This window comes from Aspergillus aculeatus (assembly GCF_001890905.1).
Source record: "Aspergillus aculeatus ATCC 16872 unplaced genomic scaffold ASPACscaffold_5, whole genome shotgun sequence".
Taxonomy (NCBI): Eukaryota; Fungi; Ascomycota; class Eurotiomycetes; order Eurotiales; family Aspergillaceae; genus Aspergillus; species Aspergillus aculeatus.
In genome coordinates, this window is record NW_017962980.1 from 980,497 (window position 1) to 1,000,562 (window position 20,066).

A 20,066-nucleotide genomic window follows, 5' to 3' on the forward strand; every position below is an offset into this window, starting at 1 on the left:
CTATTTGATCGGTAGTTCCGGATACTATGCGGAACGAAGCTGGTCCCCTGCTACAATCTGCGCCCTGGTAAAATAAATAAATCAACAAGTAGTAAAAAAAATAAGGCACGCTGAAACAAACCACCGGGATTTATCTCCCAAAGAGTTCGTAGTACGTGCAGCCATGCAAACTTTGATAAGCAATACAAAAGAAGAACCCTCCCACTGGAGTTTCCGATTTCCTATTGATTGACATCTTGTCGAATGTCAGCCAACCGATTCAGATATCTTGGCCTAATGACGAACATTGGCCAGTCGTCGCTGTTAGGTCCTGTTGAACAATATTCTTTTGTAGCTGCTATCTTGTCCTTTGCTTTCCGTGGACCCGATGGGCGCAGAGGGTCCTATTGTATTCAGGGGCATGACCATGAACTGATCATACCAAGCTTTCATGTTATTATGGAAGGTAGTGTAAACCTGGCGGTTCGAACTGTCCGCGCAAGCTATGTCGTCTTCCAAAGCGGGTACCTTGACTATCATCGTTCCAATGTCCGGATACGTACGTACTGAAAAACCTCTCTACGCAGAGGTGGAGGATAGCTTCGTAAAATGGTTCATCTCATTGCTTGATTGATGGTAAATTAACTCGGGGCTGGGAAACAGGAAGCTTGAAAAGGAAGGAGGAGACAACCGATGACTACTAAGCAGCGAAACCTCTCGGCTGAACTACCCAGGATGTCGCTTCCGATGAATGAGGCATAAAGAAAAGCATAGGAAAGAAATTTGTCAGAAGGAGAGGGGGGGGGGGGATATTAAACGTCAATGATCACCAGGAATGATGCATAAAGAAATTCGTCAAGGGGCGTTAGATTCGTCGATCGCCGATTATCACTCCGGGGCCTCATTCGACTTGCGCTGAGACAAACTCGTCGATATAGGCTTTCTCACTGGGGGTTTGGAGAACACCAATCATCACCGTCTCCATCAGTATTGGCATCGGGCTTGTCTTTGTCGCCCGAAGCATTCCCACCACCGTCGGTAGCATTGTTGGCGTCGTTTGCGCCGGAATTGGCGTCATCGGTTTGCTCATTGGTGGTTTGCGTCGGCGACACCACTGGGATTATCGGTGTTCTCAATGGTTTCAGTACTATGATCACTCGGATTGCTCGGCCACAATGTGCGATGAAACTCTCATATCTCTTGGAAGAAAATATGTTGAGATGTGAGATATTGGCTTGTGTCTCGTTGCCATAAGCGCTCTTGAAGGGTTGGAATGTCTTTGTTGCACTCTTTGAGACTCTGGAAAGTTTTGGGCGGGTACTGAGCTCGTTATGGCTTGAGGGAATGACTGTGGCGTTGTGTAGGAGGTTCTCGTTGTCTCATTATCTCTAAGGATGGGCTCGAGGGTGCTTTTATCCCCCTTGCCCTCTGAGGTTGACCCGCTGAGGTGCGGTGGGAGATGTGATATTGGACTCTGAGTGACTATATGAGATTGGCGAAAGAACGGTGTAGAAGAACGAGGAAGAGACGGAGACAGAGGAAGATGGAGATGGCGAAGAAGTCAGTAAGACGGCGGAGAACCAATGTTAGGGTAGGTAGGGGGATAGGCTGAATCAGAGGAATCATGAATCATAGTGAATCCAGGAAAGCGTGTCATTCTGGGTATATGGTCTCAATGGAGGTGGCTCTAAGTCAATATTCAATAGACATATTTTGATATACAGTAATTAGATTACTCACCACCTGGGTAGTTTATATCGTGTACACAGGGCATATAAAACTTATATAGAGGATAACAAAGGTCTTACTTGGTGATAATCAATCTAACTCAATTCATGGTCTACTAACCTAGGGACGTCAATCTGATACCAACGAGTCGAGTGCGGATTCTGTCTGCCCAGGGATTTTTTTTTAGGAACATCTTTGACTATTTCTTTTTGTCTTTGAGCTTTGAGAGTCAATCTTATTATTTGGCTAAGTATATAGTACCTATGTCTTAAGGTTATACTTCGTATCATAATTAAACCTAGAATAGCCGAGGCTATACTAAGCTCCATTAGACTAGGGGGGTGGAATTGTACATGCAGTGAGTTTGAACAACAAATCTCACTCAATAATGAAGCAAGCAGATGTGTTGGTAGTGATGGCCGGCCCTGTAACCTGCCAAGGCGGGATGGCGCCATAGAGCGGTGACGAGGGGATGATGGATGCCTGACAGGCTTAGTTACCACCAAGGGGTGGGGGAGTGGCTCTGCTCTTCCTCTTGGTCCACATGAAACTCCAACCTTCTTCGACTTCCCCAAACCTTCATTATCTTAATCGAGAAAAAAAACTTGATTTCTATCGCAGAAAAAAGTTCTTACAAGGGGAGAGGCACACTGGTATAGCTTATGCGCTTTTTGTTCATCATGAAAGGTATGTGCGTGTATTCATGGTCTATATGACTAAGTACTCTTGAGATGCTTATGAGGTAGAATGCTGATGATATGCTTTGCTCGCTGGGCTAGGTTTATGTCGTGATTAAGTGGTATCGTCAATAGCGGGTATCGTGCTAAAGGGGTTGGAGTTGCACAGCAACTCGAAAGGGTTGGTCTGAGGTATGGTCGGGATAAACTCGAACATGTGACTCCGTTTCAAGTTTCCAAGGACAAGAACTCAAACACGCTTGTCGAGCAAGAGACCTCCGGTAGGGGTTTTGCTGGTAAACCCAGCTTCACGGTTGAAGACCTTCTCGCCACGCAGCCAGGTCTCGCGGACCATGCCGCGAAGCGTGCGGCCTTGGTAAGGGGAGCACTTGTTCCGGAAGAGCATGGTGCTGGGCTCGACGACCCATTCGGTGGAATCGTCAAAGACACAGATGTCCGCGTCGTGACCGGGAACAAGATCGCCCTTCTGGTTCTGCAGCCCCACCTGACGGGCCGTGTTGGTGCAGCAGAGGCGCACGATGTCCTGGAGAGCTTGCTGGGTCATGGTTTCGTCGGTGCTGGTGGCGAGGCCTTTGCGGCGACTGATTTCGGTCCACAGAATAGGAAGACCCAGGCCAACAGATGAAATGCCACCCCAGGCCGAGAAGAAACTACCTTCGTTGGTGGCGGGACTTTCCGAAGTACAGCCGCCAGGCACACCAGCTGGGAGAAGCTTCAAGTCGGGTGTGCAAGGCGAGTGATCCGACACGATGGTCTTGATGACACCGTCATCGGCGTGACGGTCTACCTCTTCCCAGAGGCGATCCTGGTTGGACTGCGAACGAATAGGGGGGCAGCACTTGTGACGGGTATCACCGTCTCGGATCTCCTCGGCAGCCAGGGATAGGTAGTGGAAGCATGTCTCAGCGGTAATGGGAACACCCTCCGCGCGAGCCTTGCGCAGCAACGGAATCGCTTCCATTGCCGACAGGTGGACAATATGCAGAGGAAGCTTAGGAGCTAGATGGGACAAGGCAAGGATCTCTTCAACAGCGCGAGTCTCATAAGACGACGGACGAGATGCGAGGAATGTGGAGTACGCCTCAACGGGGCCTTCCGGTGCCGGCTCCGTCTCTCCAGCCATTTCTGCATGGAACATCAGGGTTGTGGGCTCATCAGCTAATTCAGCCATAGCCTTTCGGATGTCATCCGAGGAGACGGCGGGGAACTCGTCAACCTACTTAAGGTTAGTATGCAGATACACTATCAGAGACTAAAGATGCAGGGAAATAGCCACATACCCCGCTATCGATAAGGAATCCTTTGAAGCCACGAACACCTTCATTCACCAGAGCCTTCAATTCGCCGGCGTTGCCGGGGATGATGCCGCCATAGAAGCCAACATCCACCCAGCACTTTCCATGGGCTGCACGGAGCTTCTCTTTGAAATTGGCTACTGTGGTGGTCGGCGGGATAGCGTTCAAGGGCATGTCAATGACCGTGGTGACACCACCAAAGGCAGCGGCCTGCGTGCCTGTATAGAAGCCTTCCCATTCGGTACGGCCGGGCTCGTTGAGGTGGACATGAGCGTCAACCAACCCAGGCATTAGGACATGAGGGGAATAGTCCGTGTATGGTGTATCGGCAGGAAAGTCGCTTGCAGGGATCACGGAATCGAAAACCGCCGTGATCTTTCCACTGGTGCGGGAAATTACGATAGTGGCTGCCGTCAAACGCCCCGAAATGACGGCGCGCGAGGAGACAATCACTGTGATTGACGGTATTTGAACGGGCTCCATTTGTGGCTATGAACTGGGAGGACTCGACTATGGAGAGAGGACAAGGGATGAGAGGAGTCAAAGAGACAGAGCAGACAAAAGGTCGAGACAGACAGTCAGACTACTGAACAATGGGCAAAGATAACGAGAAGAAGGGCTGATAGGCTGATAAGGCGGAAATGGCGGTAGGCAAGGGATTCTTTCCTCTGATAAGGCAGGCAGTGGGCGAAAAAACGATCGAGTCAGGCCCTCCGATAAGGGGTTGTTTAAGTATCCGACGTGATAAGCAGACATTGTTCCTCTCCGCCTCGCCCGATTATCTAGTAGGCCAATCGCCATAATATCGATCGAGTAACAGAAATCGGGGCCCACAGCAGTGACAGATCCACCGGGTCTTCCTCTCATTGCCTCTCGTTCAACGGTTAAGCTCCTGGCGATTGAATGGGTGAGTAAGATTACTCTGCACTTCGCCTGAAAGGTGCAAGTTGATCATGAGCCTCCTTATCAGCTGCTCTCGTGACTTAAAGAGGTGCTTGTGTCGCATCGTGGAAGGTTTTCTTTCTTTCTTTCTCTCTATTCGTCTTTGCGACCTCCCTTTCATTGTTGCTCCCGTCAAGGCGGCAGACACTCGCGAAGGGGGGGGTGTGAAATGTCCGGGTCTGTGTGTTCTTCACCCATGGGTCGGATGTATCGGGCGCCTCCGGCATCCGCCATCGGGGGTTCCCTGGGGCGATACAAAATTTCGACTTTTTTTGCCAAAGGAGATGCTCTTACTCGATCAAAACTCGGAGGGGTACCTGAATTTGACATTTCTGTTACTCGATCAAAATTCAATCCCGCAGCCGCGGGATGGTTGAGCATTGACCCTCCTCTTCCCCTGTTGTTCCGGAGGTTTTGTGCGTGGCCTGGGCTAAGTGGATAAACATTGACGGTCCCTCCAGAGAACCAAGAGGATCTAGACCGAGCGTGGTTTGGTGAAATGAATTCACTTCTCCCATTGAGTATTTGCCGTACGGTAGTTACTCCGTAAAGTGCGGGAAACCACGCAGAATTGACCGCCTTGAGACGAGATTCTGCCGGTCGGTTGTTGATTAGGTTTGTGGATCGCCGCCACCACCACATTATTATTTTCCTGTCTTATGCTCACATCTGGTCTCTGCTTGTTTTCCCAGGCGGAGGCGAGGATGGTGATGGCATCTCATCATACTTCAATGAGGTCAGGTTGACTCGATGTTTGTGTTTGCCCGCAGGCGACTGCACCACGCCGATGACGGAAGATCAACAGGCGGTGTAGTGTAAATCAGGCCTCAGCGCCGATATCGAAGCGTCCCATGGAATTGGGGCGAGACTCTGGTTCCTAAAATGGGTAGTGAATGGCAGTAGTAGGTATGAAGCGAACGTCATGTGCAGATATTGAACCCCCCTGTTTTCTTCTGCAGAAAGCCAAAATGAGACCAATTGCATCGGCTATCCGGCTATTGAGCGTTTGGTAGGAAGGATGGATCACAACTCAGAATTGGAAAAGCGGAGGGTGAGGAGAGGAGGGGAAGAAGAACTTGTGGACTCAGGCTGGACTCGACTCGACGATCGATGCTTTCCAAAAGAGGAAGTGGATTGCCTTTGTTGGGTCACGTGTCGTCGTAGTGTTGGCGCAGTGGTTGCGATCATGAGGCCTACTCGAATACGAGGTAATCCTAGTCCCGAGCATTGCTCTTCGCTGGTTCTGCGACACGACCACCGCTGCATGATATTACAGGAATGCGGGCCTGGATCGTTTGATTGTTTGTCTAGATGTATAATATCACCTAATGCGCAAATCATCAATTAACCGCACGTTATAGTCCGTTGATCCCGTCCTTGAATTGCCGAATGTCATACTCCTCAGGATATGTCTCCAGAATACGCTTCAGGTCTTTCATCTGCTCTTGCGCCTCCTCGGTGACCTCCTCATACACCCCTTCAAAGGCAGACCGAAGTGGTGGCTTCAACTCACGCTCGGCCTCGCCGAACTCTTTCAGCACTGCTTTGCGAAGCTGATCGCGTGTGTCTCGCTCCATATCCTCGTTCCAGATCCCTTCGTTCTCCAACCACTTCCGCAAACGGATAATCGGATTGTCGCGACGCTTCCAGTCCTCCACCTCAACTCGGGCTCGATAGGCAAAGCTATCATCACTGGTGCTGTGGTGTGAGACACGATAGCTCATCGCCTCAATGAGGACTGGCTTGCCGCCGTCAGTCAGAGCGATTCGCCGTGCCTCACGCATCGCTTCGTAGACAGCAAATATGTCATTGCCATCAACGCGGATGGTGTCGATTCCGTAACCAATTCCACGACTCGCGATGCCATCACCGCGATACTGCTCCAGAGTCGGAGTTGAAATGGCATATCCATTATTGCGACAAATGAAGACTACGGGGCAGGATCGTGTCGCGGCTATATTGAGACCTGCATGGAAATCGCCTTCGCTGGCAGCACCTTCGCCAAAGTAGCAGGCTACGATCCGAGGCGGTATATCAGGGTTCTGGAGGGTTTGCAGCTTCAAAGCATAGGCAGCGCCAGAGGCTTGCGGTATTTGAGTTGCAAGAGGCGAGGAAATTGTGTGCTGTATCGGTCAGCAATCATACATCAAAGCTCCCCACTCCGTACGAGCCACTTACAGTTCTGGGATAATTTTTGCCATAGTGAACGGGCATATTACGGCCTCGGCTATTGTCGTGCTGATTGGCAAAAAGTTGGCTCATAAACTCTTTCAGAGTGAATCCTCGCTGTTGGAAGACTCCAGTCTCACGATACTGAGCAAAAACCACGTCGTCGGGAGTCAATGCAGCTGCGGAGCCAACGCTGATACCCTCTTCTCCGGCAGAAACCTTTACGAGCACTTAGATCCTCTCCGTAGCAGATGCTCATAAGCTGGGTGGGAGCGGGCTTCTCACCATGTAAAAACTCAATCGGCCTTGTCTCTGAGCCTCAAACATTATGACATCCATGACGCTCACTAGCCTTGATCAGATGCCAAGTGGTCACCGTAGGGAATAGGTTCCCACCTACCCGTCAACATATTCTTGTACCACTCCAGTATCTTATCCTTGGGTATATCGAGGGGCTTGCGCGTCTTATCAACCAGGACTCCGTCGGAGTCCATGACTCGGTAAGTAGGGATGTTGGACACTTCGGTGGGGTTGATGAACTCCATATCGGTGGTGAATTTGCTATTGACAGCGCCTGGAAATCGAACTCTAAGTGATAGCTTTTAGCGATCAAGCCCATGACTTGACTGAAATGAAAGTCTTGTGGAGCGCCATACCGGTCAGATCCCGGACGCTGCGATATAGAGCTACCCCATCGCTGAGAAATCACTGGTAAACGTGCGTACAAGCGACTTGAAGAACGCGAGATGCTGAGAGCCATGGTGTATCTCTATGCAGTGCTAGAATCATACAATGATGCTGTAATAGAAAAAGAGAACCTCTGGCATGCTCGGGCAGCTGCTACCTATCCAGTCTCCCTGGAATTCCTGGGGAGTGCGGAGAAGGCGGTTGGCCTCGGCCTCGACGTCACATGGACACCGGGGATAGCCGTCACGATTGGGGAGTCGAGTTTGCTTTGTTTGCGCAGATGACCTAATACACATAGGTGATCTACCTGCAAGCACATGACCAAAAGTAAGATCTTCGTTTGAATATCATGCACATCGGTTATCGATCCTTTCTGGTATTCTTGACATTGTGTGGGTGATCCAGAAGTTTGACAACGGCTTCTGGTCTCGGTATGGGTCGGCCGAGACTAACGAGCTCGGTAAGCCTGTGAGGAGGGAGAGCTTGTTCCTTCGGCATGCCGATCCTCGGGCCGTGTTTCCGTGTGAGCCGTTGGTGATGAAAGCATGGACTTTTTCGACCCGGTGGACTGTATCTCACCCATCTCTATCAATTTTCAAGACACATAGTACGCACTCCTCTTCCCTCATCAGACAGGAGCTTCCAAGAGTTTGTGGCTGAGTCGCGGTCACACAGACTATACCTGAGTACAGCTCACTCAGGCCTGACAGCCCCGCTCAAGAGCTGTGTGAACTGTGAATGGCAGCTTCAAGTCTTTCCATCAGCTCTGTAGTCATCTGAGACACTAACTGGAGCCCCATAGCATGTTTAATCTCAGGCTAATGAGTGGCATAATGACTAAATCCCGGCTAATCATGCTACTTCGCCAGCAGGATTAACCAGACGAGACATTCCCTTTCTTCTTTTTGCTTGAACCTCCTCGTATCTGTGCTCGACAGAATGATTCGTGAGCTAAAGAAACAGATTGCATCGGGTGTAGTCGGAGTCATACCTGCATCAAAGGCCCAGATCTCTTCGCTTAGAATAAGGCCATAACGCTAATGGTAGAGCTATGGCGTTTGGAAAGGCGTCGCGTATACACCGGGTTAGCACGGAGCGACTAATGATGAGTCGGCTGTAGTGGACGGAAATACTATTAGGAGTTGTGCACCAGAAGTTGGCACCAGAACCAACATCCGCTGACATGGACAATGAAGTACGGAGTAGTTATTCGACCTATATACAATATAAGAGTAGATCGACTGGTGGAGCTATAGCTCCGCTGTTGCTCGTGGAAGATACCGGATTGCGTATGGTTGACGAGCAGAGGTCGTGTAGATTTCCGTCTTGCGCTTCAACCGAGGTATAAGGTTGATTGCCATTACGCGCGGAGATTACCTTTTTCACAACCCATCGTCGACAAAGATGCTGGATTTGAAGCTGTAAAAGAACAAATGGTACAGACATCGTTCCGATGTCTCTCTTGCTTGACTAGGAGTATATATTTTTCACCGTAATAAATGCTAACTAACGCTCGGTCGGCGGGAGCTGGCGAACTGCCTAAAAGGGTAATCATCGCCTTTTCCTCCCCTCCCATCCCATCCCTTGTCTCTTCCACTTTGTCCGACTTGCTACTTTCTATTTCTATCATCCCCATTCTCCTGCTCAGCTCTTCAATCTGTTTTGAACTTCCGTCATACCCCTGGCAATATACTCATTCATAATTCTTTACTTTTTCTTCCCCCTCCTCCTATAGACGCTGCCGCCTCCCTGTTTCAACCCTCCGGCTACTGCCGAGTGCCGCGCAGCCATTTAGCGATTGATCGACCGAACGGGCCAACCAAATCCCATGCACCATGGATCCGCTTACTTCCCTCCGGCAGCTGGTCCAAACCCATCCTCTCATCGATAACCACGCCCATAATCTCCTCAACAACTCCAATGCGAGCAACTATGCAAAGTACCCTTTTGAGCAGATCACCTCAGAAGCACAAGGCGTTGCTTTAGAGAATGCGCCTCTTACGTTGCCGCTCCAACGGGCTGCTCATCAACTTGCAAGCCTGTATGACTGTCCCTCTAATGATTGGGACAGCGTCAAGGCGGCTCGAGACAAATGGGTAGAGCGCGACTATGATGACCTGATCCGTCGCTGCCTCCAAGGAACGCATAGCCTTCTCCTGGATGATCTTCTGACTGACGAGGATATTGAGCCGTTTGACTGGCATGATCGCTTCACTGCAGCTCCGACTAAACGAATTGTACGGATCGAGGTTGTGGCCGCCCAGGTCCTCGCCTCCATTCTACCAGAAGGATACTCGGAGTCTTTGGATGACGTGACCACTTTGAGAGAGACCTTTGATCAATTCCGTGGAAGCTTTCATCAAAATATCGAGAAGGCTATTGCAGACCCCGTCGTAGTGGGGTTCAAATCTGTCGTTTGCTATCGAACTGGCTTGAACGTTCAATCCGCCGAAGACGAGGGCGATGACAGTCGTTTACTGCAGTCTTTTGCCCGAACAATCCAGCAAGGGAGTGGTTCCTCATACCGTATCGAAGACAAGCCTTTGAACGACTGGGTGGTTCGGCAGACTCTGGACTTGGTCCAAGTCGGCCGCACCAAAACCCCCTCAGGCCCTAATAAACCGCTGCAACTTCACACTGGACTGGGTGATAACGATATCAACTTGATCCTCTCAAACCCCGCTTACTTACAAGATTTAATTGCTCGATATCCCAACGTGGACTTTGTTTTGTTACACTCTTCTTACCCCTACACCCGCGAGGCAGGTTACCTTGCATGCGTGTTCCCTAATGTCTATCTGGATCTAGGAGAAGTGTTTCCGATGGTGAGTCGGGATGCTCAAGAGTCTATAATCAGAGAGAGCTTGGAAATAGTGCCGACTAACCGGCTCCTGTGGAGCACTGACGGCCACTTTTATCCCGAAACGTACTGGCTTGCTAACAAGCAATTCCGCGACGCATTGGAGAAGGTTCGTATGAAATGCATATAACTTGATGACGTCGCAAGCTTACCCGGATTAGGTTCTTGTGGACTATGTCCGTCAAGGTGATTTCGCCATTGACCAGGCTAAAGCAGCAGCCGCAGATATCCTTTTCCAAAACTCGAATCGCCTGTACAGTTTGAATGAGACTGCGGCTTACGACGAGACGCATAAGCCTTTGTCTTGGCCCTTACAGGGATCCACAAGCGATGAGTGGGAGTGTTTTGTACGAAACAATCCGGATGTTAAGTACATATGGCTGCAGTTCTTCGACTACACCGCAACGTTACGCCTACGCATTTTTCCGGTACAGGAATTCGCCAAGATTGTACGCAACCAACGTCGCATTGGAGTCTGCCTAGCCACTCAGCAGATGCTCCAAAACGACTCAGTATGCCCCGAAGGCTCTACAACCGGCCAGTTCTACATGCAACCAGATTTATCTACTCTTTCCCGCAATGTAGGGCTGGACTCCAAAAGTGCCACCGTCATGAGCTGGTGGTTTACAGAGGAAGGTACACCCTTGCCCGGATGCCCTCGAAGCCTTCTACGAAATGTGACTGCCCAGCTGCAGACTGAACACGGGATTCAAGTCCTTTGCGGCTTTGAGATCGAAGTTGTGTTCATGAAATGCATTACAAACCCCGATACCAACGAGGAAGAATTCGTTCCGTGCGTCAAAAATCACTCTTGGTCTCAAATGACCAGGGAGACCAGGCGTATGGTACCTTTACTCGAAGAGATTGCTGAGACTCTGGCGTCTATCGGCATCGACCTCCAACAATTCCACGCCGAATCCGCTCCTGGTCAATTCGAATTTGTCCTTCCGCCTGGTTCACCTGTGGCGGCGGTTGATACCCTCCTCAAAGCACGACAGGTAGTAACCCAGGTTGCTGAACAACATGGTCTTCGCGCCACGTTGCATCCCCGTCCTTATCCTCATGCTGCTGGCACTGCTTCTCACGCGCACCTTTCTATCACCCCATCTACGAAGGAGGATAGCTTTCTTGCCGGTATTCTCCAGCACTACCCAGCCTTGATGGCTGTTGCTCTTGCTGGAGAGGTTAGTTATGATCGGGTCTGCTCTGGTCTATGGGCCGGGAGCGAGTGGGTTACCTGGGGTACCCAGAACCGAGAATCGCCGATCCGAAAAATCTCCGCAGGGCACTGGGAGATTAAGACCTTGGATGGACTCGCAAATATGTATATAGCCATGTCGGCATTTTTGGCAGCGGGCTACCTTGGAGTCAAGAACAACGAACCGTTGACGGCTTCTGATTGTCCATGTGAGTATATAGATTTTGTGGTTTCAGATGCCAGAATTTGCCTTTGCGTTTCACTCTTGCTGACTTGAAACAGACGACGCTGCAACCTTGGACGAAGCGGGCCGTCAATCTTATGGCATCAATACTCAACTGCCAAAGTCGCTTTCTCAAAGCCTTGATCATCTGGAAGCGGATACTGCTTTGCAGGACGTACTTGGAGCAACCCTCGTCGAGAACTACCTTCTCGTCAAACGCGCAGAAAAGAAGAAGCTGGATTCGATGGACGAAGATACACGGAGACAGTGGCTGCTGGAGCGATATTGATCCAAACGGAGCGCATATATAATCACATAGCGATACGATTTTCTTGAGACGGCCAATATATTTCCTTTTTTTTATCAGTGACGTCCGTTCCCGCTCGTAATTACGAAGGTGTCTGTTAGTGGACCTGGATTACGAATGGCTAATGTTGCTTCCGGTCATTCAAATCTCGAGCCGAGAACTAGCAGGCCTTTTACTAAATGGGCCATAGAAACTTTGATTCTTGGAGTCGATAAATAAGCATCATGGGATTCTTCCTAGTATAAGAGGCCCACCATCATAAAGATGTGCCGTCCATCCACTTCCAGTTTGAGCTAATCTCTCCCCGCCCTTCCTGCATCACTTGTAGACGAATCAAGAGGCGGAAGAATGACCACTACATCTTACACAAGAACATTGCAGAATGCTTATGGCGTCGCAGGATTATTTAGATAGTGTAATTGACTAATTAGTATACTGCTCAGAAGACACCTGAGAATCATGACCTCGTATAGGGCTCAGCGCTTGCGCGCCGCGCACCAAAAAAGTGAACAAAGATTGATATACACTCAGACAGTAGACAGGGGTATCGAACAGTTATCATCATCGGACATTTGTTAGTCAGCCGTAAGCTCATCTCGAAGGCATTCCCATCAGCTCTCCGAGTTCATCACTGGTAAGTGTACTTCTGCGCCGCTCACGCTGCGCTTTGCTAGAGCCCTTGAGATTCCGTCCTCGTTTGCGGCTCTCGGTCTCTTTGCGTGTTTGCTCGGCAGCTCGAGCTTCGTTCTCTACTGCGGCTAGCTTTTGTGGCACACTCATTCGTGATGAATTGGAGCTCTGGTTGTGTGTGTTAGAATGATCTTCATAATCGCAAGTAATAGTCTAACTTACATCAATAGAAGCAGCCTTAGACTCGGTCTTTTTCTTGGCTGTCCTGCGCGTCACCATCTCGGAGCGGTGAGCTTTTACCGGTACGGTATCATTTTCGGCGGGCGAGACAGTGTTGGGTGAGTTTTGAAGCCCAGGCGTGAATGAAACCTTTCGAGGCGATCGTCCTGTCATGATATTGTCGCTTTTCTCCTTCAAAGCTTTGTTGTTTTTCTTCACCTTGATTTCACCTGATGGAGCCTTAATTTTTCGATCAGACAAGGCGCGATTAGTTTTGCTGGAGACGGCTTGTGCTTTTTGCTCCTCTTTTTCTTCTTGCTTAGCCGGTCGATCCTCAAGGACAGGCGACTGCATGGCTGCTTCATGATCATCATCCTCTTCTTCTGCTTGGCTCTGAGTTGCATCCAAGCGGAAATTCAGACTCATTCCGCGACGAAGCTCTTCCGCCTGCACTGAGTGTCCTCCATCAGCAATGCGCTTGTGCCAACCATCCATCATTGTCAGTGCCTGACTCCATCTGCCCTCCATCTTCTCCCAGCCTTCGCGGAGACGTTTGATTTCTTCGTCGCGTACTTCAACCTCTTCAAGCGGTACAAATGAAGGATTGGTGAGCAACGTTCGGAGATGATCGAGTACACGGTCCATCTGGGCGGATAGCTCGTCGCACGAGGCCGGATGACTAGTGACCGAGCCATAAGACAATCTGGGAGCTCCCCGGCTCACCGTGCCGGTGAAACAACCTTCCTCCTCCTCTGTAGACGACAAGCCCTGCAAGTCTTTCAGAGTCTCGACTGTGTTTCGTGCTAGGTTGATAAGGGTGTCATTCTCGTCGCTCAGATTCTGGCAGAGTTCCGTCAAGAAGTCGTTCGTTTCTTGCTTCAGGCTATAACCCGGATTGCTGAGACCTTCGCCACCTGCGATAGATCTAGGTCGCGGACGCTGGCCGGTAGCTGAGTTGATATTGATGGTTGTCACCGTCAGTCCATCCCTCCTTCCTCGTTGTCGTTCTGCCAGGTGCATCTTGAGCTTCTGCATCTCTGAGTCGCGCTTGCGTATGTCATTGGCGCATTGAGCTCTGACTTGCTGGATAGTGGCTCTCATTCGTTGCACTTGTTCCTTGAGTCCTCGGATCGTCGCCTCAGCCCCTGAAATGGTGGCCTTCAAGGACCGTTCTTGCGCTTCAGCCAAAGCCAACGATCGGGTGAGTTCTGATGCCTTCTCCTTGAACTTATCCTGTTTCGAGTCGTTAGCATCGAGCACATCCGAGGGGCTGTTAAGCGTATGTCTCGTACCAGTTCCGCAGTTCTCTGAGACTCCTCCGCTCGCAGAGTCCTGATCGTAGTTGCGAGGCTCTCGCGGTGTTCAGCTTCGCGCTGGAGGACTGTCAGCCAATTGCCGATCGGCGAGAGCCAATCCAATCACATACATCTCTGCGCAGAACCAAGTCATTGACCAAATTGATGATTCTGCCCATGGTGGCTGCTGAGCCTCCATCTTCATCCTCGGGATTGGCGAATTCGATAGGGCGGCCGCTTTTCAACAGACCCCTTGCCAATAGTACATTGTTGATGTAGGTGGATGCAGCCTGCAGATTCTGTGGCTCCATGGCTTGCCAGCAAGCTTAGTGGCACGCAAGTGCCTATGCAGAGAAAACTGCTATGGATGAAGCTGAATCGATTCGTCGTCTTTTCTTTTGCCCGACTGTTATTTTTCTGTCGCGGACGGAACCCCCCCAAAACAGGAAGAATGTAAACACCGCCCACCGCCCACCGCCCACCGCCCGCGCCCATCGGCCCACCGCCCCAGTTTGGCGTCTCCGGCCGGCAATAGCAGCCATACCCGCAGTCCCGCTTACCTCAGCCATTTCAATCAACTAACGTAATCGGGCCCAGCAATCTCGCCCCGGTTTCGTTATCCACTTTCCTTATCGCGCGCGTCGTCCACGCGTTTTCTCACTTTTCCCCAATTCGGCTTCTATTCTCATATGTTGTTGTCTCAAACGCCTGGCCATAATGGCACCGGTCATTCGCAGCGAAGGGGACTCCCTGCAGCAGCGAGGACAGTTGCTCTTCAAGCAGGGTAACTATCAAGGTGCTCTGGATGCGTTCACCGAGGTACTTGCTTGCCCTCAGCGGCTGATAAGGTCAGGAAACTGACTGATATATTCCATAGGCTCTCTCTTGTAAGAAGGCTGATGTGATGAGCATACTTGATAACCGAGCAGCTACATACATCAAGCTTGCCCAGTATGACCGAGCTCTGGCCGATTCTCGAAACATGGTTCGCAAGGACACCAAGGACGGACGGGTATGCTCTGCCTCGTATCACATTGACATTGCTGCCACAAGGTGCTAAGTCTGAGCCTCTGAAGGGTATCCTACGCTATGGTCAAGTCTTACTCTTGACTGGCGATCGTGCCAAGGCCTTGAAAGCATACGGTTACGGGCTAAAGTCCCTGTCCAGTGATAACCCGCGTCGCAAGGTACGTCAGTATCCTGCCGTAGAAGGGGTCTGCTTCTGGGGATGATGTGTACTGAACTGGTTTAGCTTGTTCTCCAAATGTACTGCAAAGTGCGTGATGCGGCTTCAGTCAAACGACTCGATCCTTTCAGTGTCCTGCCGCTCGAGGTAGCCATGATGGTCCTTCGACACCTGACTTTCCGGGAAATTGTGTAAGTGCAGTCCAATTGTGCCTTTATCGTCGTTATCACTGATAGCCATCGCTCTCAGGACTTGTACTCGCGTGTCCAAAGGATGGCAGCAGTTCCTGTCAATGCGAGATCTGTGGATGCGTCTTGATCTTAGCGAAGCCCGTCGCAAAGTATCATCGCGCTCCATTCGAACATACATTCAGCGCTCGCGTACCATGCTTACCCATGCTATGGTGACCAATATAGCGACTACTTCTCATGAAAAGGTGCTTGAATATTTCAGTAGATGCCCCAAGCTGGAGAGCCTGGAGATTGGCGATCCTATCCAGCGCCATGACGGGTTATACAACCAGTTTAAGAGCTGCAAACAATTGAAGACTCTCGTCGTCGCTAAAGGAACACCTGTATCACAAGAGAACATCGCCAATTTCTTGGGGAGCCTCACCAATCTCGAGCGCCTAGAAATTCATAATGCGCAGCCTTCACCTGAGACCAAAGTGCGCTGGCCCTCACATCTCCCAAACCTACGGAGCATTACCCTCTCTACTGAAGAAGCAGCCGTGCCACCACCAGGTCGCGTAGCCGCTCTCTATCTGCCGGCTGCAACGGTATGTATTGCACAACCGCATGCTTCCTTCTTGATTACCCTCCAGCATTGAACCAGGCTAACACTGACAGGCGTCGCAATCCTGCGTAATGCCTAACCTCGAAGACCTCCGAATCGACTCGTACCCCAGAATCTGGTCACCATACACGCTATCATTCGACCCCAACCAATTCCTCAAACTACGAAGATTAGAACTCAAGGGCGTCTTCATCGGGAACTTCGCATTACCCCCTACCCTCGAGCACCTCAGCATCCAAGCGGGAACCTGCCCAGTTGGCCAAGAGTTTCCTTTCCCCTTCGACCAGTCTCCACACCTCCGACACCTGCACACCCTCATCCTCCGCGACCTAAACTGGGTCACTCACGACACACTCCACAACTTCCTCGTCACAGCCGAGGCGCCAATCCGGAAGCTCGTCGTGGCCAGTTGCTCGAAGCTCGACCATTCGCAGCTCGAGCGCATCCTCACTGAACACCCCGTAGACCTGACCGAGCTTGGGATCTGTGCTCTGCGCGGCGTCACTGACATGAGCGTAAGGGCGCTGGTCCGGCATCTGCCACACCTGTACGCTTTGGACGTCTCGGCTACCGATGTTACCGGGCGTCTGGTCAGGACGTTCGCTGATGCGCTGTCGTCCTCCGACGTTTTGCCGCGACTGAAATACCTCAATGTTGCGCATTGCGAACATGTCCTGTATGAAGCGGTCGCGTATGGTCGCTCGCGCAATATTAATGTTGTTACGCGCTGAACCAGTTATGAAGATCGAATGCCAGACAAGAACTACTAGCTAAGTTCGTTGACCTCGTTCGTTAACCTCGACAAACGTCCGTCCTTTCACTGCAACGACTTGTCTGCCGCTGTTGGTCGTCAGCTCGGCTTAAGTGGCTCTTTTGGTCAACAGATGTCCCGAACATTGTTTGAGTTCGACAAAGGACGCATTGCCTAGAAATTCTTTCATGATAATGGGATCACACCTCGCACATTAGCCCCGAGCACAATCCACCACCATCACTGCCTCACCAAATTACCAGGAAGGTGGATAGCTCAGAAAGACTTGGAGAACCATCCTGAATCTTCAGTGGCCACGATCCCGACTCCAAGCAGATGTTACCATCTTCTGTGATTGTGTCTATTTAAGACTCTTCTAAGTCAACCTCAATTGTTGTTTGGATTCGCCTCCCAGGAAGGAGACTTATCATAACCATCTACACACCACAGCCGAATGAAATCTATGCCAAAAAACTTGATGAGTTCACGTATATCCTGTAGATCTCTATCCACTTTTTGAGCTATAAAATTCTCCCAAACTTAAACCCAAGTCTCCTAAGCATCCCACCAGCCCTCCAGATATGTCCGCAAGTCAATCGTATCCGGCCTGTTCAAATGCGGCGTCAAATCGGCCCCCTTCTCGAGCTCCCTCTGCGTCCAACCATTCCCAAAGTACGCGAACCGATTCCCACTCGGATTGGTATAGGTGTACTCCCAATCCTCCCACCGAGGATCCCGCCGCAGGTAGTTCAGATGCGACGCGCTGCCGGGAAACAGGCCATGAATGCGGCCCCCGGGCCGCCCGCCGTTATACCACGACCGACAGTTCTTCTGCCCGGGGGTCGAGTCGTCGTTGCCCGTCCACACCGTGCGCGGGTAGAAGGTATCGCAGTACTCGACAAAGTCGTCCGTCGCCGCCTTGGACGGCGCCAGGGACTTGATACCCTGCGCGCGGAGCTTGCGCAGCAGCTTGGCGATGTACGTGATCTGGTTCTCCAGGCAGTTCGGCACGCTGCCCCCCTGGCCGGTGGAATGGGGCCCGCCGATCCACAGCAGGTTCGGGAACCCCGGGGTGGCCATGCCCAGGTAGTTGTAGGGGAAGCCGTACAGGCCGTCGTGCGTCCACGCTTCCTTCAGGTCGACGTTGTTGGCGATGATCGAGAACGGGGGCGCGTGGTCCACGTTCGCACCCGTCGCGCAGATGACGATATCCACGGGCCGCTCGACCCCGTCGGTGGTGACGATCCCCGTCGGCGTGAACCGCTGGATGGGCGTCTGGATGTAGCTGACGTTCTCTTGGCCCAGGGCCTCGAGGTAGCCTGGTCCCGGCGTGGGGCGCCGGCAGTTGGGCGGGAAATCGGGGATGATCTTGTCAGCCAGGGTGGAGTCCTTCCTAATGCGCGAGAGCATCAACTTGGTCCATTTCTCGCGGAGCTCCTGGTTTTCGGGGGTGTTCTTGAACACTGCGCCGAAGCGGGAGAAGTAGCCTTCTTCCACGCTCTTGCGGTATCGGAGATAGGTGTCTGGGTCTTTGAACGATTCCAGCTGTTCTTCGGAGAAGAGGTTGGGTTCGAGGCGACGAACCCCTGTCGTGCCGAAGGAGTCGGCAACCCATGTGCGATTGCGCGCATAGTGGTCTACATGTTGTGCGATGGGTTGGATGGAGGGTAGGACTTGCAGGCCTGAGGCTCCGTTCCCGATCAGAGCAACTCGCTTCCCCTGTAGATCGACCTCGTGGTTCCAGTTTGAGGAGTGGAACAGGGTGCCTTGGTATGAGTTGATGCCCTCGTAGTCGGGCAGCTTCCACGCGTTGAAGTGACCGATGGCGTTGATCAGCACGTCGAGCTCTTCTTCGTAGCGCTACCAGCGGCATTAGAATCTGCTTTTTGCGATGGAAAGTTGCTGGAGCATACCCTAGGTGTCTGCTGGTCCTTGAGACCTTGGATTGTCACCAGCCATTTCCCCTTCTCGGGCTGCCAGACCGCACGCTCGATCTTCTGCTGCAGACGCAGATACTTGTAGACATCATATTTCCTAGCGAGCCCTTGCCAATACGATCTGATCTCCGCTCCTTGTGCAAACTCCTCTGTCCATTGTGTGTTCGGAGAAAAGCCGGACTGATATACGTGCGCGGGAATATCGCAACGAACCCCGGGATATGTATTCTCGAACCTAATCTATCAGCAACAAAGATCGAGAAGTAGTGACCTTTGGAAAAGCCTACCATGTACCTCCCTGTTTACCGATGGCGTTATTAAACTTTCTGGATTCGTTGGTAGGAAAGGTGACTTACCACATCGGCATTCTTCTCATAGATCCGCAAATCGACTCCCGGGACCTTCGCTGGAAAAAGAATCCCTGCTGTGATTCCAGCAAGACCAGCGCCGATTACGCCAACCTTGATCGGTCGGACTTGATCAATTGGATGCTCTTCTATCTCGAAAGCTGGGCGTTGGAGATCGTCGGACTTGGTGGTTTCGACAGCTTGGGTGACAGCTTCCTTCGCTGGCAGAGCGCCATTCTGGCCATTCAATATCGGTAGTTCCGTATGAACGGCTTGTGGACCTTTGACTGCTGCCATAATTCTATAGGTTCTCAAGGTGTAAGTGGCAGGTGGGTTTAAACTGTGGTCGACCCCTCCATTGATATAATGATCTCGTGGACCAGGAGGGGAAGGAGGAGGGGTAGAGCCGGCGGTGGACCATGGATACCGCCGCGGCTACCTCAATCTGCACGCCATTCGCACCATTTCTGAGGTCACGTAGATTACCTGCAGGCCAGCCATTCAACTTTAATGCTGTCCCGGGATCGCATCATCGCAGATAGTAATGGTGTGATGTCGAGACCGATACGGCGACATACTTGATAATTAGAAGAGCGCAAGAAGAACAAGGGTAGGCATCATTTCAGTCAGATGTCGAATCGAAGCACACCTTCTGGGAGACCATGTACTGTACTTGGGAAGAAATCGATGTCGATGTATACAAGGGAAAGGAGTGTTGCAAACGCTGCAAACCCCCAACAAGTACCGGGCCCCCAAAAGTAGCAGCACCAGGCAGCAAGGCATTAATCGCGTTTCTTTCTCTAATATATACAACTTCATA

At 51.3% G+C, this 20,066-nt stretch overlaps 6 protein-coding genes across 6 annotated transcripts; 2 read left to right on the plus strand and 4 right to left on the minus strand.

Annotated features, from left to right (window-relative positions):
• Positions 1–2,634: 2,634 nt before the first annotated feature.
• On the minus strand, positions 2,635–4,183 carry ASPACDRAFT_51309 (allantoinase alX; the record flags this gene model as incomplete). Its single annotated transcript, XM_020202466.1, has 2 exons — positions 2,635–3,621; positions 3,686–4,183. The coding sequence occupies 2 exons, from the start codon at positions 4,181–4,183 to the stop codon at positions 2,635–2,637; spliced, it is 1,485 nt and encodes a 494-aa protein (XP_020057800.1).
• Positions 4,184–5,997: 1,814 nt separating this feature from the next.
• Positions 5,998–7,571, minus strand: ASPACDRAFT_26227 (thiamine pyrophosphate-dependent dehydrogenase E1 component subunit alpha; the record flags this gene model as incomplete). The annotated part of the gene is made up of 5 exons (XM_020199404.1): positions 5,998–6,765; positions 6,821–7,030; positions 7,097–7,158; positions 7,212–7,399; positions 7,468–7,571. 5 exons carry the CDS (start codon positions 7,569–7,571, stop codon positions 5,998–6,000), a joined length of 1,332 nt encoding a protein of 443 aa, XP_020057801.1.
• Positions 7,572–9,128: 1,557 nt separating this feature from the next.
• Positions 9,129–12,148, plus strand: fluG (extracellular developmental signal biosynthesis protein FluG). Its single transcript, XM_020197411.1, has 3 exons — positions 9,129–10,467; positions 10,520–11,765; positions 11,839–12,148. The coding sequence occupies exons 1-3, from the start codon at positions 9,334–9,336 to the stop codon at positions 12,066–12,068; spliced, it is 2,610 nt and encodes an 869-aa protein (XP_020057802.1). The 5' UTR covers positions 9,129–9,333; the 3' UTR covers positions 12,069–12,148.
• A 326-nt stretch (positions 12,149–12,474) lies between these two features.
• On the minus strand, positions 12,475–14,658 carry ASPACDRAFT_116225 (uncharacterized protein). Its single transcript, XM_020195968.1, has 4 exons — positions 14,362–14,658; positions 14,228–14,308; positions 12,939–14,168; positions 12,475–12,884 (listed from the first exon to the last, which is right to left on the minus strand). Exons 1-4 carry the CDS (start codon positions 14,539–14,541, stop codon positions 12,678–12,680), a joined length of 1,698 nt encoding a protein of 565 aa, XP_020057803.1. The 5' UTR covers positions 14,542–14,658; the 3' UTR covers positions 12,475–12,677.
• Positions 14,659–14,863: 205 nt separating this feature from the next.
• Positions 14,864–17,430, plus strand: ASPACDRAFT_116226 (Leucine Rich Repeat domain protein). Its single transcript, XM_020195969.1, has 6 exons — positions 14,864–15,049; positions 15,108–15,242; positions 15,307–15,417; positions 15,483–15,607; positions 15,666–16,194; positions 16,265–17,430. The coding sequence occupies exons 1-6, from the start codon at positions 14,948–14,950 to the stop codon at positions 16,940–16,942; spliced, it is 1,680 nt and encodes a 559-aa protein (XP_020057804.1). The 5' UTR covers positions 14,864–14,947; the 3' UTR covers positions 16,943–17,430.
• An 87-nt stretch (positions 17,431–17,517) lies between these two features.
• ASPACDRAFT_41728 (flavin-containing monooxygenase) lies at positions 17,518–19,543 on the minus strand (the record flags this gene model as incomplete). Its single annotated transcript, XM_020200982.1, has 4 exons — positions 17,518–18,822; positions 18,876–19,134; positions 19,187–19,197; positions 19,256–19,543. The coding sequence occupies 4 exons, from the start codon at positions 19,541–19,543 to the stop codon at positions 17,518–17,520; spliced, it is 1,863 nt and encodes a 620-aa protein (XP_020057805.1).
• Positions 19,544–20,066: the final 523 nt, after the last annotated feature.